The 21,088-nt window shown below is 37.5% G+C and overlaps 1 protein-coding gene across 1 annotated transcript in view; it reads left to right on the top strand.

Moving 5' to 3' along the window:
* The window catches only part of LOC124775864 (1-phosphatidylinositol 4,5-bisphosphate phosphodiesterase epsilon-1-like), a 447,016-nt gene that overhangs the window by 289,953 nt on the left and 135,975 nt on the right, over nucleotides 1-21,088 (top strand). Inside the window, exons 8-9 of the mRNA XM_047250697.1 lie at nucleotides 3,287-3,465; nucleotides 5,354-5,525. Of these exons, the coding sequence (XP_047106653.1) occupies nucleotides 3,287-3,465; nucleotides 5,354-5,525 (351 nt within the window). The remainder of the gene's footprint in view (nucleotides 1-3,286; nucleotides 3,466-5,353; nucleotides 5,526-21,088) is intronic.

The raw sequence follows: 21,088 nt of genomic DNA, 5'->3' as shown, positions 1-21,088 counted from the left end.
AAATATCATCTGCCCCAGTTGCTCCAAACAGTAGCAATACATTATGTATTTGAAGAGATAGATATTTCTCCTATACCATGAAATTATAAAACAACGAATAATGTCATCAATACTAAAACATTTAGATCTATCTGCCATGCTTTTATTAATAAAAACAACTATAATTATTGAAAAAAATTCCAGCTCTGCTGCATAATTTGTAATAACAGTCTATATTGTCTTGATGCATGCATTCTAGAGACTTGTCAGTAATGTTATAAGAGAAAAAATCTATAAACTGTCTTCATAGAATGCATGAGTTTAGTTACACAGTGTAGACAGAGTTTTAATATACCTCTCTTGACAGTGTTCAATTATTCTCTCTCTGAATATGTTTTCACTGTAGAATTACAATGCTGTGTTATAAAATATACTAGTGAAATAATTGCATCTATCTGCCTGTTCATCAAGAGTTTTGCATGATGTTTTGCACTATTTTGATAAATCAACACTATATTAAGGAAGGGATGGCATAAACTGCATGTCGGTGCTGCGCTATGCATAGTATGAGTCTTGTTACAGTTCTACAAATTTGGTTGCACATGCTCTGTAAGTACTGTATATATTATGTATTTCGTTATCATTCAGCATAAATGCACATTATCACTTACATTTACTTATGTCAAATGTTTGTGTTGACATTAAAAGTGTTCAGAATAAACTTTCATATTGAGTGTAAAAGTGGTGTGTTCTTACAAGCACCACATGATAGTACTGTGAACCACATTAATCATAGGCATCATTCTTTTAGTGTAAATCCACCTGAATAATGTATGTACAAGATATTCATCATTTTTCAAGCACTCATACCAGTGCTAGATTCTTATTACATAACTCTTTTGAGTGTGTCTTTTCTCTCAGTTTTATAATGTAGTGTGTCATATCAGAAAATTTTAACATGTTACATATATAGGAAAATTTTACTTAAAAATTTATGTAAACTGCTGAATTACTTCTAGAAACATTTATATATAAGGTAATTCTTAGATAACTAGAAGCAATGTACATAGAATCACAAATTTGTTAAAAAGTATTGTACATTAGAAGCAAATCTTCTTTCAGCATTAAGTATATTGGTTTTTGAGTGTTGTACACACATACAACATTGAATTAAAATATTCTTAAACTTACTTCCTATGATCTAATGTTGTGTATATGCACGGAATTAAATAACGTTACATGTTAAGCTGTATACAGTGTCAACCCTACAAATTATTCTGTACATTTGCTTACCAGATAGACTGACTAGTTACAAAAAATATTAATCACAAGAAAATTTTGTCAGAAGTGCCTTCCATGGTTTTAGCTTAATTTCTAGCGCAAGACTATTTTCAAAATGAATTATGTGTGATATTTTACTTACAGATTAGGGTTAACAAAGTTTTAATAAAAATTATATCACATGTCTTGAAACACAGCTGTGATTTTATTGTAAAACAATTCTGTGAAGAGATTATAATCTGTGATAAGGAATGCTACATTGTTACAACTGTACTGAAAATTTTCGGTAAAATAGTGAATAAAATCATACATGAAAAATTTTGGCTTTCATTTTTCTCTTTATAACCACCACCTCTATAAATTTTTGTGATGCCCTTACATTTCCTGATATAAAAAGGACAAACTTATTTATAGATTACCAGAACCAGAAAATGTAGAATTTTCTAAATTATATATTTGGAAGTAAACAAATTTAGCTATCATTTTATATAAGCTGCATCATTACTAGCTCCTGTGGGAGAAAAAATACGTTAATTCAGAAATATTTAACTTTGTATTCAACCTACAAAATGTTCTGTGCCTTGACTTTTGACCAAGAGATGACAATCCTGAAGTAATTGTGACTGAAACAATTGTGTGCTTTAATGACATCTGAGCAGTCATGTGTTTATATACATTTCTAAAATTTAATAACTGAAGCAAAACTAACATGAGAAGTTCTTAAAATGTATATGACATCTAAAATTGATAAGATTCCATTAATTTGTATATTTTTTCTCCAGTCTATATTGTGGCACTATTTTAACACACACACACAGATCCAAAATACATTACTTTAAGCGAAAGACTATGTTTACAGAAAAAATTAGCAATATCTGAAAACTCTAGAAAATTTTTAACAATGGTTGTTCTCTTTAGAGTTTCTTTTGCATAGCTGCTAAATGCATAACAACCCAAATTAATGTAAACCAATCATCATTTAGTTCACAACAATCAGAAAACAAAATTCTATTCTGGTTCAAGATACAGTAAGAACATGCTTTATAAAAAGTAGAGGCAACACACTACATATAACGGCTCAGTACATAAAAAGGTGCGAAACGAATTGCTATTACCATATCTGTCATAAAACAACAATGACAGACAATCTAGTGAAGTTGAAAAACTGAAAAATGCTCCTTCTAAATCAGACTGTAGACTTGCTTCAGCTTAAGATTGTGAGGATAGTTAAATCAACTTAAGTCAGTGGTGAGATTATTTTTTATACGTTATTTGTATTCTGACTGAACACTTCTAGTACATTCCTGTTCCTTATACTTGTAACTCATTCTCATATAACTCTTTTTCATATTTATGTATTGAACAAAGTTGAAAAGTTCTGTACCTATGTTATGTAACACAGAGAATCACTTCCAGAATTGAAATTGCATTAATATGTAAAATTATTTGATTTTGTTGTTTATTAACTGAATTAATCATGGAAGGCACTTTGTGAGACAGATTTTACTCAGATTTTAATTATTCTTCATGCTAATCCTCAATTAATTACTGAATTAATTAAACTATTCAATAAGTGACAGATAATTTGATAAAGAATTAAGATTTGTGTAAAAAAGGCATAGAGGAAATCTGACAATATCTTCAGAATCACCTTTGTAATCTTGAACTAACACTCAAATCACAACTTCTTTCTTTTTTGTATGATTTTGTATTTTAGCTACAGATCCAATTTTTCTTACTGCACTTCTTAATACACTTATTTTGCAAATAACTAGGAAGTAATGAAGAAACATGGATAAATCCATATGAAAAATTTTTTTGTGGCACAAGTCATGGAAGAGAGGGAGCAGTACTGTTACTCACTGTGAAAATGAAAATATAAATATTTTATAAATAATATGGGGAAGTTGATAAATATAACACTTCTGAAACCTTTTTATCAATGCAGAATACACATGTACAAACAAAAATTGACCATCATTTTAATGCACATAGATTTAAAGGTTATGTTCTGTTATCTCTGCAGTTCATCTCTGACTACAATGGAGAAGACCACTACTTTACGCGAATCGGTCCAGGAGGTCTCATCAACTTGGACAAAATCTACCGCACACAGGCAGTTATGGATCGAATTGCCTCATTCCATCAACATTACCATGCTCGCAACCGTGAATCAGTGCCGAACTTGCTCAGGGACCACCTCAGGTGAAACATCCTCTTATGACTCTAATCAACATTGTATGAGGGGCAGTGAAATGAAAAACAAATACCTGCCACGATGGGACCACGAATTGCTTCCATTCAAAAGCTATCACCCCATCTATTAAGATACTTATCCCACTGGGAAATGAGATGATCGAAACCTGTTTTGTAGAAAATGGTTGGCCACTGGCAGATCCTAAACCACACCCACTGTTGCACTTCCCCATCTGGCTAAAACCGATGTTCATACCTGTCTTTCTTCTGGTCGCCGAAGATATGAAACTCACATGGTGAAAGAGGATGTTGCAGTGTTTCCCAACCAAATCGCTGAAGTGTAGCCTTTGCCCAAGTGGCAGTCTGGGGCAGGTGTTATTGTGCAACAGTATAATTCCGTCCAAAAACATTCCTGGGCATTTTGACTTTATGGAGTGTTGCAGTTTCTGTAAAGTGTTTTCATAGCACTACACATTGCTTGTGGTTCCACGCTCAAGGAAGGACTCAACGAGCAGACGACCCCTGCAGTCAAAGCAGAAGGTCATCATGACCTTACATGGCCCCAGCATTTTAAGCCAAAGAGCGAATGGCAAACCCTGCAGTGAAAACATGCCACATCTCCCCTGCAAAAGAAATCCAAAGCTGTACACACAAGTGCCGGTAAGGTCATGATGACCTTCTTCTTCGACATAGGGGCCATCTGCTCATCGAGTTCCTTGTGTATGGAGCCACAATCAATGCACAGCGCTGTGAAGACGCTTTGTAGAAACTGTGATGTGCCATAAAGTCGAAACACCCAGGAATGCGTCAGACAGAGTCATCACGTTGCATGATAATGCCCGCCCCTGCACTGTAAATTGGATCTATGCTACACTTCAGCGATTTCGATGCCAAACACTGCAACATCCTCTGTACAGCCTAGATCGTTCACTACGTTATTACATCTTTGGCGACCTGAAGTAAGACGTGTGGACGTCAGTTTCAGTCTGATGAGAAAGTGCAAGAGTGTATACAGTTGTGTATCCATCAGCGGCTGACAGCGTTCTATGAAACAGGAATTGATCATATCGTCTCCCAGGAGGATAATAGTCTTAACCCTTGTGGCGATTACGTTTGAATGGAACCATTCCACAGTCCCACTGTAGTTGGTGTTTGGTTTTCATTGTAATACCCCTTACAACTAAAGTTGTGCTTCCATAAAATTCTCAAGAAAATAAAATAAATGTATCTGCGAAAAACTTCAATTATCTTTGAGTAAAACATTCATAGACTATGCAACATGGAAGGTAACAGCACCTGTTTTGAAATGTATCTCTCTACATAAGTAGAAGTGGGATAAACAAGTGACAGATATTCTAAATGTAGCTCATTGCTCGTCTGACACAGGCTGCCAAGAGAAGAATGAGCTGATTTTATGGTAGGAACATTGACTCAAAACTGTGCAAAAGAGTTGATATGCTCTTCAGTATTCTAACGAAAGTTAGAACGCATATTATGTTCAAGGTGACTTTAACATTTACCAGATTAAGTTACATCAGAAGTATCTCATTACAAATATTGAATCATATTAATTCAGCTGCCATTGAGGTGTACATCAAATCATTGCTGGGAGGTATATAATATGAAAAGGTTTGTTTTCATGAACTTCTGAGATGTGAAGAAGTTTCACCCAAAATAGATAAAACTTGTACTATATGTTTAAAACTCTGGTGATAATATAGACATGAACAATGGCAATAGCGATTATGATTTGAAACTAAATTCACAAACTGATTTGGGTCAATAATTGTCATTTACTATTAGAAAGTACTTTGAGAATTCGCATTATTATTGTAATACAAAATTGTTTCAGCCAGACCAACATTTCAAACTACTAAGAACATGTTTCTTCTTACAGCATTCATACATCCAGTATTGAACGCTCTTATTTATTGGATGAATCTGAGGACCATGATTATGATCTTGATCTCGACACATACCAGCCAGTCCAGCCTTTAAGCAATGACCATGGTGTCAGCTTCTTTCCCATATCTGCTCCACACAGCAGAATTGATCACCACGTTTTACAGGCAAGTGTTTAGGTTGGAACATTTTCATTGTAGTTCTACACAGCATTAGCATATTTTATCCGTCATTAACCCTGATATTATTATTTAACATATTCAAGTATCTCAATGGAGAGACTAATATATTATTATGTGACAAGTCACAAGTTCCACTTCCATAAGAAAAATAAGAAATTAGATAACTGTTATGTAGTATAAATTAATCAAAATAATTTCTGTGTATTACATGACTGTAGCTCCTGGTAAATGGTTCTTCCAATACATTTGCTTCCTGAGATGAAATATTGTATATATCACACATTTATCTCATGACTTTTACCAGTAACACAAAAAAACAAAAACTATAAAAATATTTTCCAGACAAAATTAATGGTAATCCAAAACACATTTTCATAATGATGTATCACACATGTTATTTCCATTTCCGAATTACAACAAAGCATCATTGACTACAAAAGCTATATTAATCTGATAAATTCAGTAAGTTGACATCTGCCATATAATTATAATGTACATTAAAACATAGTTGCTCATATTGCAGTAGCTTTAAGAACATCATAGAAATGTGAAAGAACTGTAAACTCTCAGAATCATGGAATCCTCCATGATTAAGAGAAAAAGCTAAGGAGCTAGAAAACGTTCCATGGGTTTCTTAGATTATAAAGACATACAGAGTAACTACAATCTACAGTTATTAGCAACATACCAATGCAGTACATTGTTCTGTTTTCTCCTGTTTCTTCATATCTCACCATAAGAGAGCTCTTGCCTCAGAAAACTTGATGTTTTGTCCAATTTTGTGTAATTTTGGTGCCTATAGGCTCTTTATCTGTCAACAATCAAGACTGTGTTTACCTACAAAAAATCACCATTTATGAAGTACAGAAACATAATCATTTACCAAGATCTCTCGCAGCTCATAAGAAAAATCTGTGAACTCACACTAGCTAGTACAGATAATAAATTTGGTGGATCATGATTTGCCATCGCCAACCAGCCACTGTAAACAGACAACTCTGATACTGTCTACCCACACCACTGACAGGCACCTGGACATTCGAGATCCCTACATGCATTCTTCTCTTGCCTCTTGCCTTCTGTTTGTTGTGGATTATCATAATCTATAAGCAGTTTGCTTTCTGAGATGAATCCAGGACCCTTGTAGACATACACAACTCTCATATATGAGTCTTAAGGCTTTATAAGGAGTCGTTCAATCTTTTGTTGCCGTGACACCGTGAACAACAAGCATTAAGTGTTATGCTGGTCTTAGCTTCAATAGGGTGGTTTACTTATGGATACCCTAACCTTTGATATGACATTTAGTAACACAAGGTTTGGTTGAAGGGCAATATTGTATGCAGAACACCTTGGTACCAAAAATGTTACTTTTTACAGTAGGTTTACAACATAATCATTTATCGGCATTATGTTTATGTATACGTGCAAAGCAAAACTGTCATACAGGTGGTTTCACAGTGTTATCACATTTCTGTGGTCAGCTAGATCCACCAAACTTACCTCAATACAATCTGCGAAGAAACATACAGTGACCTAGAGCATCCAGAGATGCACGCACATGCACCAGATATGACAAACAAGCCACAGACATCACAGAAATTGTACACATGGCTGCATTCTGTGCGACTGAGATGACGTAACAAGTACTAGCCAACATTTGACAGTAAACCACAGTGTAGGCGAAATATACATTATCAGCATAATTGTTTGTGACTAGACCATGGGCCCTCAACACCCGCAGTCATTGGGCAGTTTACATCACTGGATCAATGATGAAACATGAATACCTCAATTTGGGACAAACTGTAGCCTTAAGAGTCATTTGACATGGGGAGCAGCATATCGATGACTATAGTGAAAAAATAGGCCTCATTGCATGAAAGCACTCACCAATTCACTGCTCATTTACAGCAGATATGCCATTCAAGACCACATAATAACTAATATTCAACACATGATCGCTGCACTTCATAAGGGACAGGAGTTGCCAGAGTTACACAGATGCTATCACTGGACACTCAAAGAATGGAGGACGCTGTTTGGGCTGTTAAGTTATTGTTCATGTTGGTACTCACAGATTTCCTGCACCATCCTGTTAAGTAAACTAATATCAGTGCCTAAAATGTCATTTTCTATAAATATAGAGTTGTGAGCATTGCATGTCAATATTTTAATGTATAACTTTTTTTGTATTCTACCATCCCAGTATGTGCTATGTCAATTGTTCCAAGTAATTTACACTTTCACATAATCATAAAGTGACATTTAAATGGTAACAATATACTTTGCAGAGATTTCCCTACGTATTTTTCACTATGGTAATGTCTTGCTGTATTTCAAATATGTTAGTTTCGACTGTGTTAGCACCCCTTTATACTATGATATTTTTTCGCTTATCTGATGTGTCAATTGATACAAGAAAATTGTGCTTTTATGTGAGTTTGTGGTAACAATAACAGGTCACAATTTGTTATAACAGGTCGCAATGTAATATATCATAGAACTTTCTTAATTTACTATGTTAATGTCTGCTATCTTAATGTCTTACTACCTCTGTTAGGTATTACTATGTTTTTGTCTCATTATTTTACCTGAGTTTTCATTATACTTGTGCCTTACTATGTTAGTTGCTACTTTTATACTGCCCCACAAAGCTATTTTTGATTCCACTGTGCCAGTGTCTTATTACTCTATATTAGTTTTTGTTATGCCAGTGTCTTACTAAGCAACACCAAGTTTCACTCTAATAGTGTTTTGCAGTAACATGTTCGTTTTCTATATGCTAGTGAATTACTGTACTGTGTAAGCTTGCACTACACTAGTGTCTTATAGTACTACATTATTTATCGCTATACTACTTCCCAATTGCATTACATTAGTTTTCACTATTGTAGTCTTACTTCACTATGTTAGCCATTACTATGCTGCTGTTTCACTATACTATGTTAGTTTTCACTACACTGTTATGTTGGTGTGCAACTTTTTTCGATTATGCTAGTGCCTTATTATCTGATTTTCATTTTTGCAGTGCAAGTGTCTTACAATGCTATGTTGCCTTTTTCTATGCTTCTGTCTTTCTACACTGTGGGTTTTCACAGTGCAAGAGTCTCACTAAGCCGTAACAGTTTTTACATGCTAATGTCTTATTGCACTATGTAAGCTTTAACTGTACTGTCATATTATGATGTCTAAGTTTACATTATGTTAATGTTTGATATAATATCTTATTCTGTTACTTTAGTATTCACTATATGGTGTCTTACTAAGCTATGTTTAATTTCACAATTCTGGCTTCATTCAGTGCTCTGTTAGTTTTCTGTATAATAGTACCTTATTGTGCTGTATCACTTTTCTGTATGCTAGTGTCTCATTCTGTGTTATCACTTACAACACTATGTTAATTTCTTGCTACACTATGTTAAGTTTCACTATACTAGTAGCTTAAAATTTAGGTACGTTTTTATGATTACAGCTCCTTTCTGTGCTATTCCAGTTTTCACTACCCTGCTGTCTCACTACTCTACATTAGTTTTTATAATACCAGTGGCTTAATATTCCATGATAGTTTTTACTATGCTAGTGTCTCACTGTATTGTATTAGATTTTCCTGTATAATTTCTTACTGTGCTATGTTAATGTCTGCTGTGCTACTGTCTTTATACATTATGTTAGCTTTTACTTCCCAAATGCCTTATTAAGCTATGTTCTTTTTATGATGCTAATGTTTTCCTGTCCTTTCGCTGTTTTAGCACATTACTGTATATATTACTTCTCACTGTACTGTGTTACAGTAACTGTCTCTGTGATGCTGTACTATGTTACTTTCCACTAAGCTATTGTCTTACTGTGTCACGTTCATTTTCATTATGGTAGTGTCCTACTCTGATATGATAGCTTTTAGTGTGCTAACATCTTAATAAAATATGCTATTTTACATACCTTAACTTCTTACTGCACCATGGTATGTTCCTCTATGGTACTGTCATAATATACTATATTAGGTCCTGTGTCTTGCAGCACTGTGCTACTTTTCATTAAACTGGTTGCTTCTGCACTATGCCAGTATTCACAATACTGTTATCTTACTGTGCTATGTTAGCTTTCATAATTTTAGTATCTTGTGACACTACATTGGTTTTCACTATGCTACTGTTTGATTACTCTGTCAGTTTTGTTCGTGCTGTACTGCACTATGTATCTTATTACATTGTATTAGGGTTATATTGCACTTGTTTGTTTTCAGTGTTTAGTGTCTTACTTCATAATTTTTCCTTTTACTGTGTTTACTGTTCTTATTGTGTTATGTTGGTTCTAGTGTGCTAGTGTCTTAATGTGATACATTGATTTTCACAATGCTAATGTCTTCACACTTGTGTTACATTTTAATATCCTAGTGTTCTCCTACGAAATGTTGATTTTCATAATGCTACGGTCTTACTGTGCTGAGACAGTTTGCACAATGTTTGTATGTTACTGTTGTGTCACATTAGTTTCCAAAGAGCTGTCCACATTCTTATTTTTCTTTTTGTTAGCAATGAATGGTCATGACCTATTATGTAAAACACTCTCGACTACTGCTTACACACATTTAATGTGACTGTCTAGTTACTATAACCAGTATCAATTAGCCTAGATTAATCTTTTTCTTTTTTTCACTTTGCCCTTACATTCATCTTGGTTGTAGACTGATATTAGCAGGGAACATTTCTCATGCATTTCCAGTGAATTATATAACCATCTTCAGCTCTAAATGTGAAATCAATTGTCTTGCAGCATACTAAGTAAGATATACAATAAATGGCATAATATGTTTAAATAATAAGCAAAACTATTTGAAGTGGCATTTCACAAGGAAATACAACAATAAGTTAACACAAACATTAATTAATATGGTAAGATCATTTCTTAACATAAACTCATGGCTATTCGAACTTTGGATTGCCATGGATAAACTTTATATTTGTTGCACAAGAACATGTGGCTAACTCATCAATACAGTCATATACTGGCGTTCCCTGAAATCAATTCTGTGTTCATGATGACACCTCATTTTGCCAAAATGAATTTGTCGCTCTTCTCGACTTATTACAGACGATACTAAGACTTATATGTAACTGTTGTATCCATAAGTGGGTAATGTCCTCTTCTAGTGACCTAAGACATGTTCCTCCTTTCTCTCACTATAGTATGCCCAACCATGACATTTTGTTTGTGGAAGTTTCAGTCAGAGACTTAACCCATTCTATTTTTTTCCTTTTACTGCAACAACCTTCTCACTGTCATTTTTTTCCAAAATTCTGTTGTTTTACTGCTCTTTCTCCACTTTATAACATCCCCTGTTACTTTTGTAATGAAGTAGTTTTTTGTTTTGCTCTAGTTTCTCGATTCGATAGCTTTCAACACACACATCGACTCAGCCAAGAACTTTCTCTTTTCATTATTACAGGAATTGTTCTAACAAGTGTCTGTGCCTTCTTTATAGTAATGCTTACACTCACAAATACGAAAGTTCTCGAGAAATCTGGAACAATTTGCTCAGTAAGATAAATTGACACCAAATGACATGTCGTACATGACTGTCAGCTCCCGTTTTTAACACGTTTGTGTAATTCGGAAACCATCTGCCACATATTAAGAAGTGCTTCAGAAAGTTTAAATGTAACAGAGGTAACTTGATGTTCCTCTGATTTCATTATGCGGATCGCTACTCAAAATGTTGGTACACAATAACATTGTAATAATCTATAACAGAGCTTAAAAGCATTATTGAATTTTCCACGCCACACAACCGTAACATGACGATAGTAGTTGTATGGTAATTCTTCCGCGCCTTAATAGCTACAACTGCCTGTACTTTTAGATTAGCTAGGTAGTCCATAGTCTATAAGTGGGAAAGGAAACATTTATTAGATGGCCACCGCCTTCTTAGGATCAATTTTTTTTTTTTTTTTTTGCAATGCCTATATTAACAATGTTGTCCTAATCATCTTGATATTGAAGCTCTTTTGTCTGTGTTTGGTTTATCAATAACACATGTTTTTGAGTGGGGTCCGCCTCTTTGGGACAAAAAACAAAATTGTGTTTTACTAAAGGCGGACCCCACTCAAAAACATATGTTAATGTTGTCCTAGGTTTACCCTTCATTTCTCCATGATATATTATAATACGTCTACATAGAAAAACATCAAACTTTCCTAGGCAGGCCTCGCTGATGTAGTAGCAAAAAATGCTGCTGTACTCTAATCCAGAGGGGATGTTTCTCTGTGTATAACAAGCAAGGAATGTGCTTCCAGCCATACTGTTGATGAAGATAGGGTAACAGTAACTCTCGTTTCTCAGTCTAAGTTAATCGACTATGCTCTTGTTTTTAGCCTAATTCTGATTGGACCAAAGTTATACATGACTCTGCATTTCATAATTACTATCCACAGAAGATGTTACAACACATTTCTGCCCCATGCCTTGCATGGTCATCTGCGACAGTGTAACAACCCTCTAGAAATGGCATCCCAATAGATAATGAAGATTGGTTTATATTCATTTAGACAGTGCACTGAACCATAGCTTTTCACATTACATCATCAGTTCTGACAAAAACTGAGTACTCATATACCATATACATATTCTGACATTTAATTAGGTGCAGCTTTACAAAATGAATCAATTATTTTGTGCAAGCAGAATCCCGCTAGAGGTACTTTTTTAGTACAAAACTTGACGTAATATATTTCTGAAACAATTAAAGCAGAAAAATTCCTATTAAGATTTAAATTACATTATCATTTTAATACCAACATTTCCACAGATTTCTGTTTATGTGATTAACTTTAAACATCAGTTGTTTTCGAAGTATGAATCATACATAGAAAAATAATAATTTGATTACCAACAGCGTGCTTTTATAAGTGTAATGAAATTGTATAAAACACTCTTCTGGAGGCTTATAGGGAGAGGGTAGAGGATGCGACCCACTGATGTAGTCGAGCTTCGACATACTTGTTGGGGGATGGAGGGGGGCACGTGAAATAAGTTCTATTTTTATAAAGATCAAGGTACCAATTAATGATGCAGGATCGGTTTCAGACCAGGTGGAATGTTTAGCACACTCAAATCTGAAGGAAATTTTATATACATACTTATCAGGCTGGCAACATAATAGTTCCCGAGAATTTATTGCACGGCACAACACAACAATTTTAGTAGTAAATGACCTATTTCTGTCGACATCGGCCATCTTCAGATGAAGCCGGTGACGGCCGAAAACGGTAATTTAATACTGAAATTGTTGTGATTGTGTAGGGAAATACGTTATTTTCAGAACAAGCAATCAGTTGAGTCTCCGTTATGAATAAAATGTCGTCTTTTCCAACAAGTGATAGGAGGTCTGCCATTGGATCAAGGTGAACTTCAGTGCACGTGGGTTCGAATCACGCGCTCTACAATATTTCTATACTCCTGAGCAAGAGAATGGAAACTGCTGAGAAGCTTCTACACTGCGATTTTCAATTAAACACAATTGTGAAGGAAGAACGAAAGCTTACAGAATGAATTTTACTGTGCAGCAGAATGTGCACTGATTTGAAACTTCCTGGCTTGAATCTGTGTGGCAGACTGCGACTCGAACGTGGGGCCTTCTCCTTTAGCGAGCAACTGCTCTACCGACCGAAATGTCCAAACACGACAGTGTGAGATGCTGGCGGAGGCAAAGTCGGTGAGGGAGGGTCAAGGGTCGTGCTTGGACAGTTCATTCGGTAGAGCACTTGCCCGCTAAAGGCGAAGGCCCCACGTTCGAGTCGCGGTCCGGCACACACTTTGCCAGGAACTTTCAAGCTTCAGAGAACTAAAGTGCTTAACGTGTTGGGGAGGCGCGGTGTGGTGTGCCGCTGCTAACAAAGTTCCACTCACCTCGCGGTGAATCTCTTCCCACACGCACACCTCCTTGAAGTTACTGAAATGCAGTTCTCAGCCGGAAAATAGCTACAGAAAAAAATAGCTGTACGCATCGTAACCACAAATTGCACCAAAAACTGTTTTGTCATTGAAAGAAATGTTAAAAATATTTATGTGCGTAAAATTTCGCAGTATTACGCTAAGCTTGCATACGCCAGTTACTACGAAGCCTTACTCCAAGCTGCGCAAAGTCTGAAAAGTCTACACGCACATATCATTCATAACGATAGCCAGTTTATATTTTTTATCCTTCCCAGAAAGTTTACAAGCAGATTGCTTCTTTTAGAATAGCTCGCTCAAATGCTGCTATAATCAGTCTCACGTAACGAAATGTTCACGTTCGCGAGTAAGCAACATTCCACGCGAAATTTAGTTATTTAAAATGCCATCAAAAGTTACGAGTTTCACACCGTCCATTTCATCGGATTCTCTTCCAAACTTTACGGCACTTTTTAAAGATTATGGTGCCAAAATATCACAATATTAATAAATTTCATCGAAGCGGCTATTAATAGGTCTTATCACTATGAGATCCGAGCCCCGACTCAACTCATCTCTCTACACAAAAGAAGTTTTTAATTCCCAAACTACGCACGAATATGCTAATTTTTGATTGGCAGAGAAACATCACAGCCAGTCGAAAAGCTGCATCAAGCCTGCTCAATTCCGCGCGTAACACAGAACCAATCAAAATTTGTCACTGAATCAGAAAAGTAAATAACATTTTAAAAACCTACAAATATAAAATTAACTCCCTCTTAACAAAACTACTTTACCGAAATCTAATCTCTTTTCCCCAGTACTATAAACTGACGAAATAGTTTATAACAGATTCCCCAATACGAATTACTAACACACACGTCAGTCTCGAACTTTCACACGAGACCAGTACAAAAACTTTACATAAAACATTATTTTACATTCATACCTTCATTCACTCTGATAACTAAGCACAATTATAATAGTAATTAATAAACATTAGAAAATTAAACAAACAGAACTGCAAATAAAAATGACAGTATTTTTACTGCAGCTATAACAGTGTCCGTCAGCTAGGGACCTCTGACAGATCACATAGAAACTACATTCTCTTGCGCATCTGATGCCACCTGTCATTCGCGTGACTCGTACTGGACGTCTGTTTGCTGCTGTTACGATCTCAATATGCGCGATGTAAGGCGGTACGCCTCAGTGTGTGCCTGTGAACTCTGACAAAACATATTTAATCCTCAGTGATGAGTGTGGGTTTTTTCGGTGATTTTTCTCTCACAGAATGTATTTTCCTTTCTCTCTCTCTTTCTCTTTCTTTCTCTCTCTCTCTCTCTCTCTCTCTCTCTCTCTCTCTCTCAGTTCCTCGAGGAAGTACGTTTTCCTTTTCCAGTGTGAGTTGGTATTCATTGCAATAGCCGGTGTGCACTGATAGAATTTTTCAGAAGTAATTCTGTCATACGTATAGCGCATTTATCTGTTATGGGTCGTTAATCGAACTCGATAAAGATCTCCTCGCACTGTCTAGAAAAAATATGCACAGTAAGCACCAAGTATCAAACACATAAACGCATGTTGATTAAGTTCGTAGGAATGTAAGCAGGTCACATTTTTTACCTTGTTCATAAATTATTTTATTTACAAAAACTGCACCACTAGGCCACCGCCATAGGTCAAAAAAGACATTTCACCCGTGTATTTGCTACGTATCGAAATCATTATTTCTTCCACTACTTTGTAGATTTTAGGTGAGAACCTTATGTGCAGACATAAAATTTTCATATTTCCTAACTATTCACCTGGTCCGAAACGGATACTCGATTTTTTCGAAACCAGAAGCATAGTGACCTAATCTCGAACGACCGCCTGCTGCTATACCAAAGTTCGTCGAAATCAGTGGGTCGCATGGTTTTGCCTCTCTATGTTACGTTCACGTGCTGAAGATACGTGGGACTGCCATTCTGCGTTCCTTGTAATTCCCTAGTTTTTAAGAAAGAAGTGTGCGCACCGTAACCCTTAACACTTACCTCCCACTTCTCCTGGCACGGATTCTGTTTTCAGTACATTTATTTATCCATGATAATGGCGGTTGAGCTCTGTGACTGTGGATTTCCACACCACATTTTAAAACGTTTTATTCTCCCGTTGTCTGAACAGTTTGTAGTCCACGTTTCGTTTCTGTCCAAGGGTAAATTGGATACAAATACCTACAGAAAACACAATCTAACACTTAAATCTGTAATCAGTGTTCAGAAATTTCCCTACTTCAGGAATGTTTTTCTTGCTATTGCCAGTTTGCAATTTACATCCTCTCTACTTCAATGACGGTATTATTTAGTTGCACAATTAGCAAAATTCATCTACTATATATGTCTCGTTTCCTAATTTGATTCCCTCATCATCACCTGATTTAATCAAGTACATTATATTATCATTACTTTACCTTCGTTGAAACGGATCTTACATCCTCTTGTCAAGACCAGGACCGGCTTAAGGCCCAAGGGACACAATCCACCTCTTGCAGCGCGAAACTGAAGCGGTCGCCAGAGGCGTCACAACACTAAAATTTCTATACAGGATCACAATCAGCAGCGGCCGGAGAGGGGCGCCAAGTGAAAGATTTCTACACAGTGCGTACAACAGTTAGTACCACTGGCACTAGTGGACGTCTACGAACGTAAAGGGGGGAGGAGGGGGGTAACGTCAAATAATAAGTCGCTTGGGCAGAAAGATGTTCTCGGACCGGCCCTGCTCAAGACACTACCCATTCCATTCAGTTGGCCTTCCAGGTCCTTCGCCGTCTCTGACAAAATTGCATTGTCATCGGCAAAACTGAAATTTCTGGTCCCTGGGGTTTGATTAACTTTCCAAAATTCCCATCGGTTTCCTTTACTGCTCTCTTGATGTACAACTTTAATAACATCAGGGACTGTCTATGACCCTGCGCAAACTCTCTCTTCAAAATTCTAACTTACCACGTTCCTGAGGGAGACTAGTTACAACAGATCACGTCCGATACCGAAAATAAAGCATGTGCCTAACTGTTCGTGACGTTTGTGTAAGTTTAATAATAAATGAGCAGAAGAATCTCCTGCAATAAAGGACGATGTCCATTTACAGTTTATTGATCTTTAAACAAGGAAACACGCCTAATTATGTCCTTATCATTCACAAATCTAAGTCCATTAACTCCAAACAAAGCACAGGTCTTTCAAGCTAATTCTGTATGAGGCTGATCATAAATCCCGTAACCTTACATCTAAATTATTCCACGTGCCGGTGGGCACTCTAACAAAAGATACTCACATGAATCGCCGAAGTCGGCAACTGGCCCCGTAAAGTCAGTTCTGCTTAATCCTAAACCCTCTCGAACTCACGTCTTCTCACTAACCCTCATATATCAATTACATATACCCATCGATAGTACTGCCAATAGTACGAGTAAATAGTATAGAGAACTACTAAACTATTGACGTGTCCATTTCCCGCGAGTATTGTCCACCCCCCCCCCCCCACACTCCCTCCCTCCCCCCCCCCCCACCCACCCACATACATGTTAACTCGACCGACTCAAAACCACTACCGACTGAGCGCGATCGCTACTGGTAACAGTGTCTCCGTGGCACGACAATTCCCTGTCCCCCAGAAATGGCGCGCAAAGACAGAAAATACAGTATTGGGAGGCAAGACTCACCGGGCAGCGCACTCTGATAGGTACAGGGTGACACAAAAGTCTGATAACATTTGAAAATGCACTACTTCACAGAATAATGTAGGTAGAGGTGTGAAATTTCACACACGTCCCGGAAATAACATGGCGTTTTATTGAAACCAAAAACTAGAGCAAAAACTGGCCGACAGATAGCACTGGACAGCAACACGCCAGTCAATTCGCAAGAGAATCGTGTATAAAACGAGCTGTACTTCCAGAGGGAGTCAGTACACCACGTTCTGCCCATTCTACGGAGGAAGTCCGATGGCTGACCAACCATAATACCCAGTACACCAAGCTCTTGCCCACACGACGGAGGGAGTCTGATGGGCGACCAATAGGTGACACCGGAATGCCAACTGTCAAGCTGAACCCACAGCAACACGTCAGCTGTAACAGAAGCACTACATGATGAGTCTACAAGCAATCGGTCACTTCGACAGAGGGCGGGCGACGACGACAGCGAGGGAGTCAGATCGTCCCTAGCCTGGCTGATAAACACCTGCTGGAAGGTACGACTTAGATGCAGGATGGAACTCCACCCCATGTTGCTATACGTGTGAAAAATCTCTTGCGTACATCGTTTAGTGTGGATCGCGTACTGCGTCGCCACGTACGATTTGCAGTAGGGTTTTGGAACATATACTGTATTCGAACGTTATGAAGTACCTCGAGGAAAACGATTTATTGACACACAGTCTGCACGGTTTCAGAAAATATCGTTCTTGTGAAACACAACTAGTTCTTTATTCTCATGAAGTAATGAGTGCTATCGACAGGGGATGTCAACTTGGTTCCATATTTTTAGATTTCCAGAAAGCTTTCGACACCGTTCCTCACAAGCATCTTGTAACGATACTGTGCGCCTACTGAGTATCGCCTCAGCTTTTCGACTGGATTCGTGAGTACCTGTCAGAAAGGTCACAGTTCGTAGTAGTAGACGGAAAGTCGTCGTGTAAAAGAGAAGTAATATCCGGCGTTCCCCAAGGAAATGTTACAGGCCCTTTATTGTTCCTGATCTATATTAACGACATAGGAGACAATCTGAGTAGCCGTCTTAGATTGTTTGCAGATGATGCCGTCATTTACCGTCTTGTTAAGTTATCAGATGATCAAAAAGACTTGCAAAATGATTTAGATAAGACATCTATATGGTGCGAAAAGTGGCAGTTCACCCTGAATAAGGAAAAATGTGAAGTTATTCACATGGGTACTAAAAGAAATCCGCTAAATTTCGATTACGCGATAAGTCACACAAATCTGAAGGCTGTAAATTCAACTAAATACTTAGGGACTACAATTACAAATAACTTAAATTGGAACGATCACATAGATAATACTGTGCGTAGAGCAAACCAAAGACCGCGATTCACTGGGAGAACACTTGTAAGGTGCAACAGGTCTACTAAAGAGACTGCTTACACCACGCTTGTCCGCCCTATTCTGGAGTACTGCTATGCGGTGTGGGATCCGCATCAGGTGGGACTGGCGGATGACATCGAAAAAGTACAAAGAAGGGCAGCTCGTCTTGTTTTATCGCGAAATAGGGGAGATAGTGTCACAGACATGATACGTGAATTGGAGTGGCAATCATTAAAACAAAGACGTTTTTCGTTGCGACGTGATCTTCTCGTGAAATTTTAATCACCAGTTTTCTCCTCCGATCCCGAAAACATTCTGTTGGCACCCACCTACATAGGGAGAAATGATCGTCACGATAAAATAAGAGAAATTTGGGCACGCACAGAAAAATTTATGAGCTCGTTTTTCCCGCATGCCGTTCGAGAGTGGAAAGGTAGAGAGACAGCTTGAAGGTGGTTCATTGAACCCACTACCACGCACTTTACTGTGAAAAGCAGAGTAATCACGTAGATGCAGATGTACGTCATGTTTGGTCTTGGTCAGCTGAAGTCGCAAGTCTACCGCAATCGTCCGACCTCATTAGGACTGCTAAAACACAACATCCGACGGCAATTTCTCACTGTACACTGCCGTTCACAGTATTGTCCCTCGCCTGAAGGTAGTGTTGAAGAGCCGGCCGGTGTGGCCGAGCGGTCCTAGGCGCTTCAGTCTGGAACTGCACGACCACTACGGTCGCAGGTTCGAATCCTGCTTCGGGCATGGATGTGTGTGGTGACCTTAGGTTAGTTAGGTTTAAGTAGTTCTAAATTCTAGGAATGTAGTCGAATTAAGTCGGGTGATGCTGAGGAAATTAGATTAGAAAATGAGACACTTAAAGTAGTAAAGGAGTTTTGCTATTTGGGGAGCAAAATAACTGATGATGGTCGAAGTAGAGAGGATAGAAAATGTAGACTTGTAACGCTGCGCTTTCGGGGCACACGATACTCCTTAAAGCCTGTGCTATGGTAAGTTGACGGGCTTCACCTTACGAGAAAGGATTTTATATAGAAATTGACTCCGTGTACCTGAATGGAGGCAAATCAGACTTACACCCACTCTGTAATAACAATGATACGTCAAGCAAGTCCGAAACGCAACTACACGTCAGGACGGACAAGAAACAACACAGAAGATGCTACCAATTTGTTAATAATACGGTCGCCAGCCTAATTAGGCATTAACTGAGTTTCTTCCCTCTACAAGTTGATGTACGTTCAAGCAAAACAACACGTAGTAACACAGCATAATATGGTAAATTTTAGAACCAGAACATGTATTGCACTGATAATTTCACTTTCTGTACTGATAGGGATAAACCATAAATACATAACACTACACTATAATGTTTACTACAAAACTTCGTACTGTCTATTGATCTGATTAAAATCGGGCATAGGTTACCCTAGAAATAGCACTTTCGAATCACACTCACAATGTCAATTTTGATAAAGGTAAAACACTGATAAATTCTGTTTTTTTATATTGACTTTAACTTTGCTGATCAAATCAGTCTAGAACACTTCAGAATTCAAATGAATAAAAAAGAGGGGGGTCCCTGAAATTGTTATGATCACTGTATTAAAAAAATTTAATTACTGAAATCATTGTGTGCTCAAAATTTCCACTATATGAGTTACTACTCTTTTTATCTTATTTCCTGCTCATTTAAATACCATTATATCGGTCTCGAAATGATTAAACTTCATTACTAAACCAATTTCAAAATTATATTCCAACTTTGTCAGACCTTTGTTATTCGTCTATTAGTTCATTAACAACAAAGTTCTTTAAACATCATTCTAACATAGCTAGGTCTGCAGGTAATTATTATTAACATAAGCTTTAATTCTTCATTTCGGGACACTCGGATTGCACAATATTTGGAAAGGACCCTGGCTAGGTTAGTTGTGAGGATAATTAAATGATAGGACAGTTCTGGTAAAATTTAAGTTGTTATTGAACAGTATAGAACAAAAGTAACACTGGTCCACACGAATACAGTACTAAAAGTTTCAACCTGTTCGTATCGATGCGGCGGTTGGCGGGCGGCGAGATGGCGAGGCACGGAGCACACATACAACCACAGCAATGGCTCTTGACGTATCAGCACTTTACTTCTTCATAGCGTCGCAATACTTTTCCATTTAGTGCCTATGGAATTTTGCCATGCTGTATAGGCGTCGGAACGGCATATCCGAGGCTCAATGAAACTACGTCTTCCAGGAGAGCCTCCTCGATCCAGAACGTGTTGCTCAGACCAATGCCCAACTCCGACTACTACTGCTGAGCCCGTTATGCCGTGCAGTGCCCGCGTGCATTTTCCCGCGCTCACCTGCCATCCACCTTTTACCGCTCCCCTACAGACAGGGTATTCACCAGAGGTTTTGCATTCTACATATCCTAACACATTGCCTACGTATGGACCAGACGCACAATTACAATTTTAAACATGTTACAATAGATTCAACGTTTGTTACACTTCAATTCTATTACA

Source organism: Schistocerca piceifrons, chromosome 2 (assembly GCF_021461385.2).
Source record: "Schistocerca piceifrons isolate TAMUIC-IGC-003096 chromosome 2, iqSchPice1.1, whole genome shotgun sequence".
Taxonomy (NCBI): Eukaryota; Metazoa; Arthropoda; class Insecta; order Orthoptera; family Acrididae; genus Schistocerca; species Schistocerca piceifrons.
Note: the sequence above shows the minus strand (reverse complement) of the source record. Positions and strands in the feature narration are given on the sequence as shown.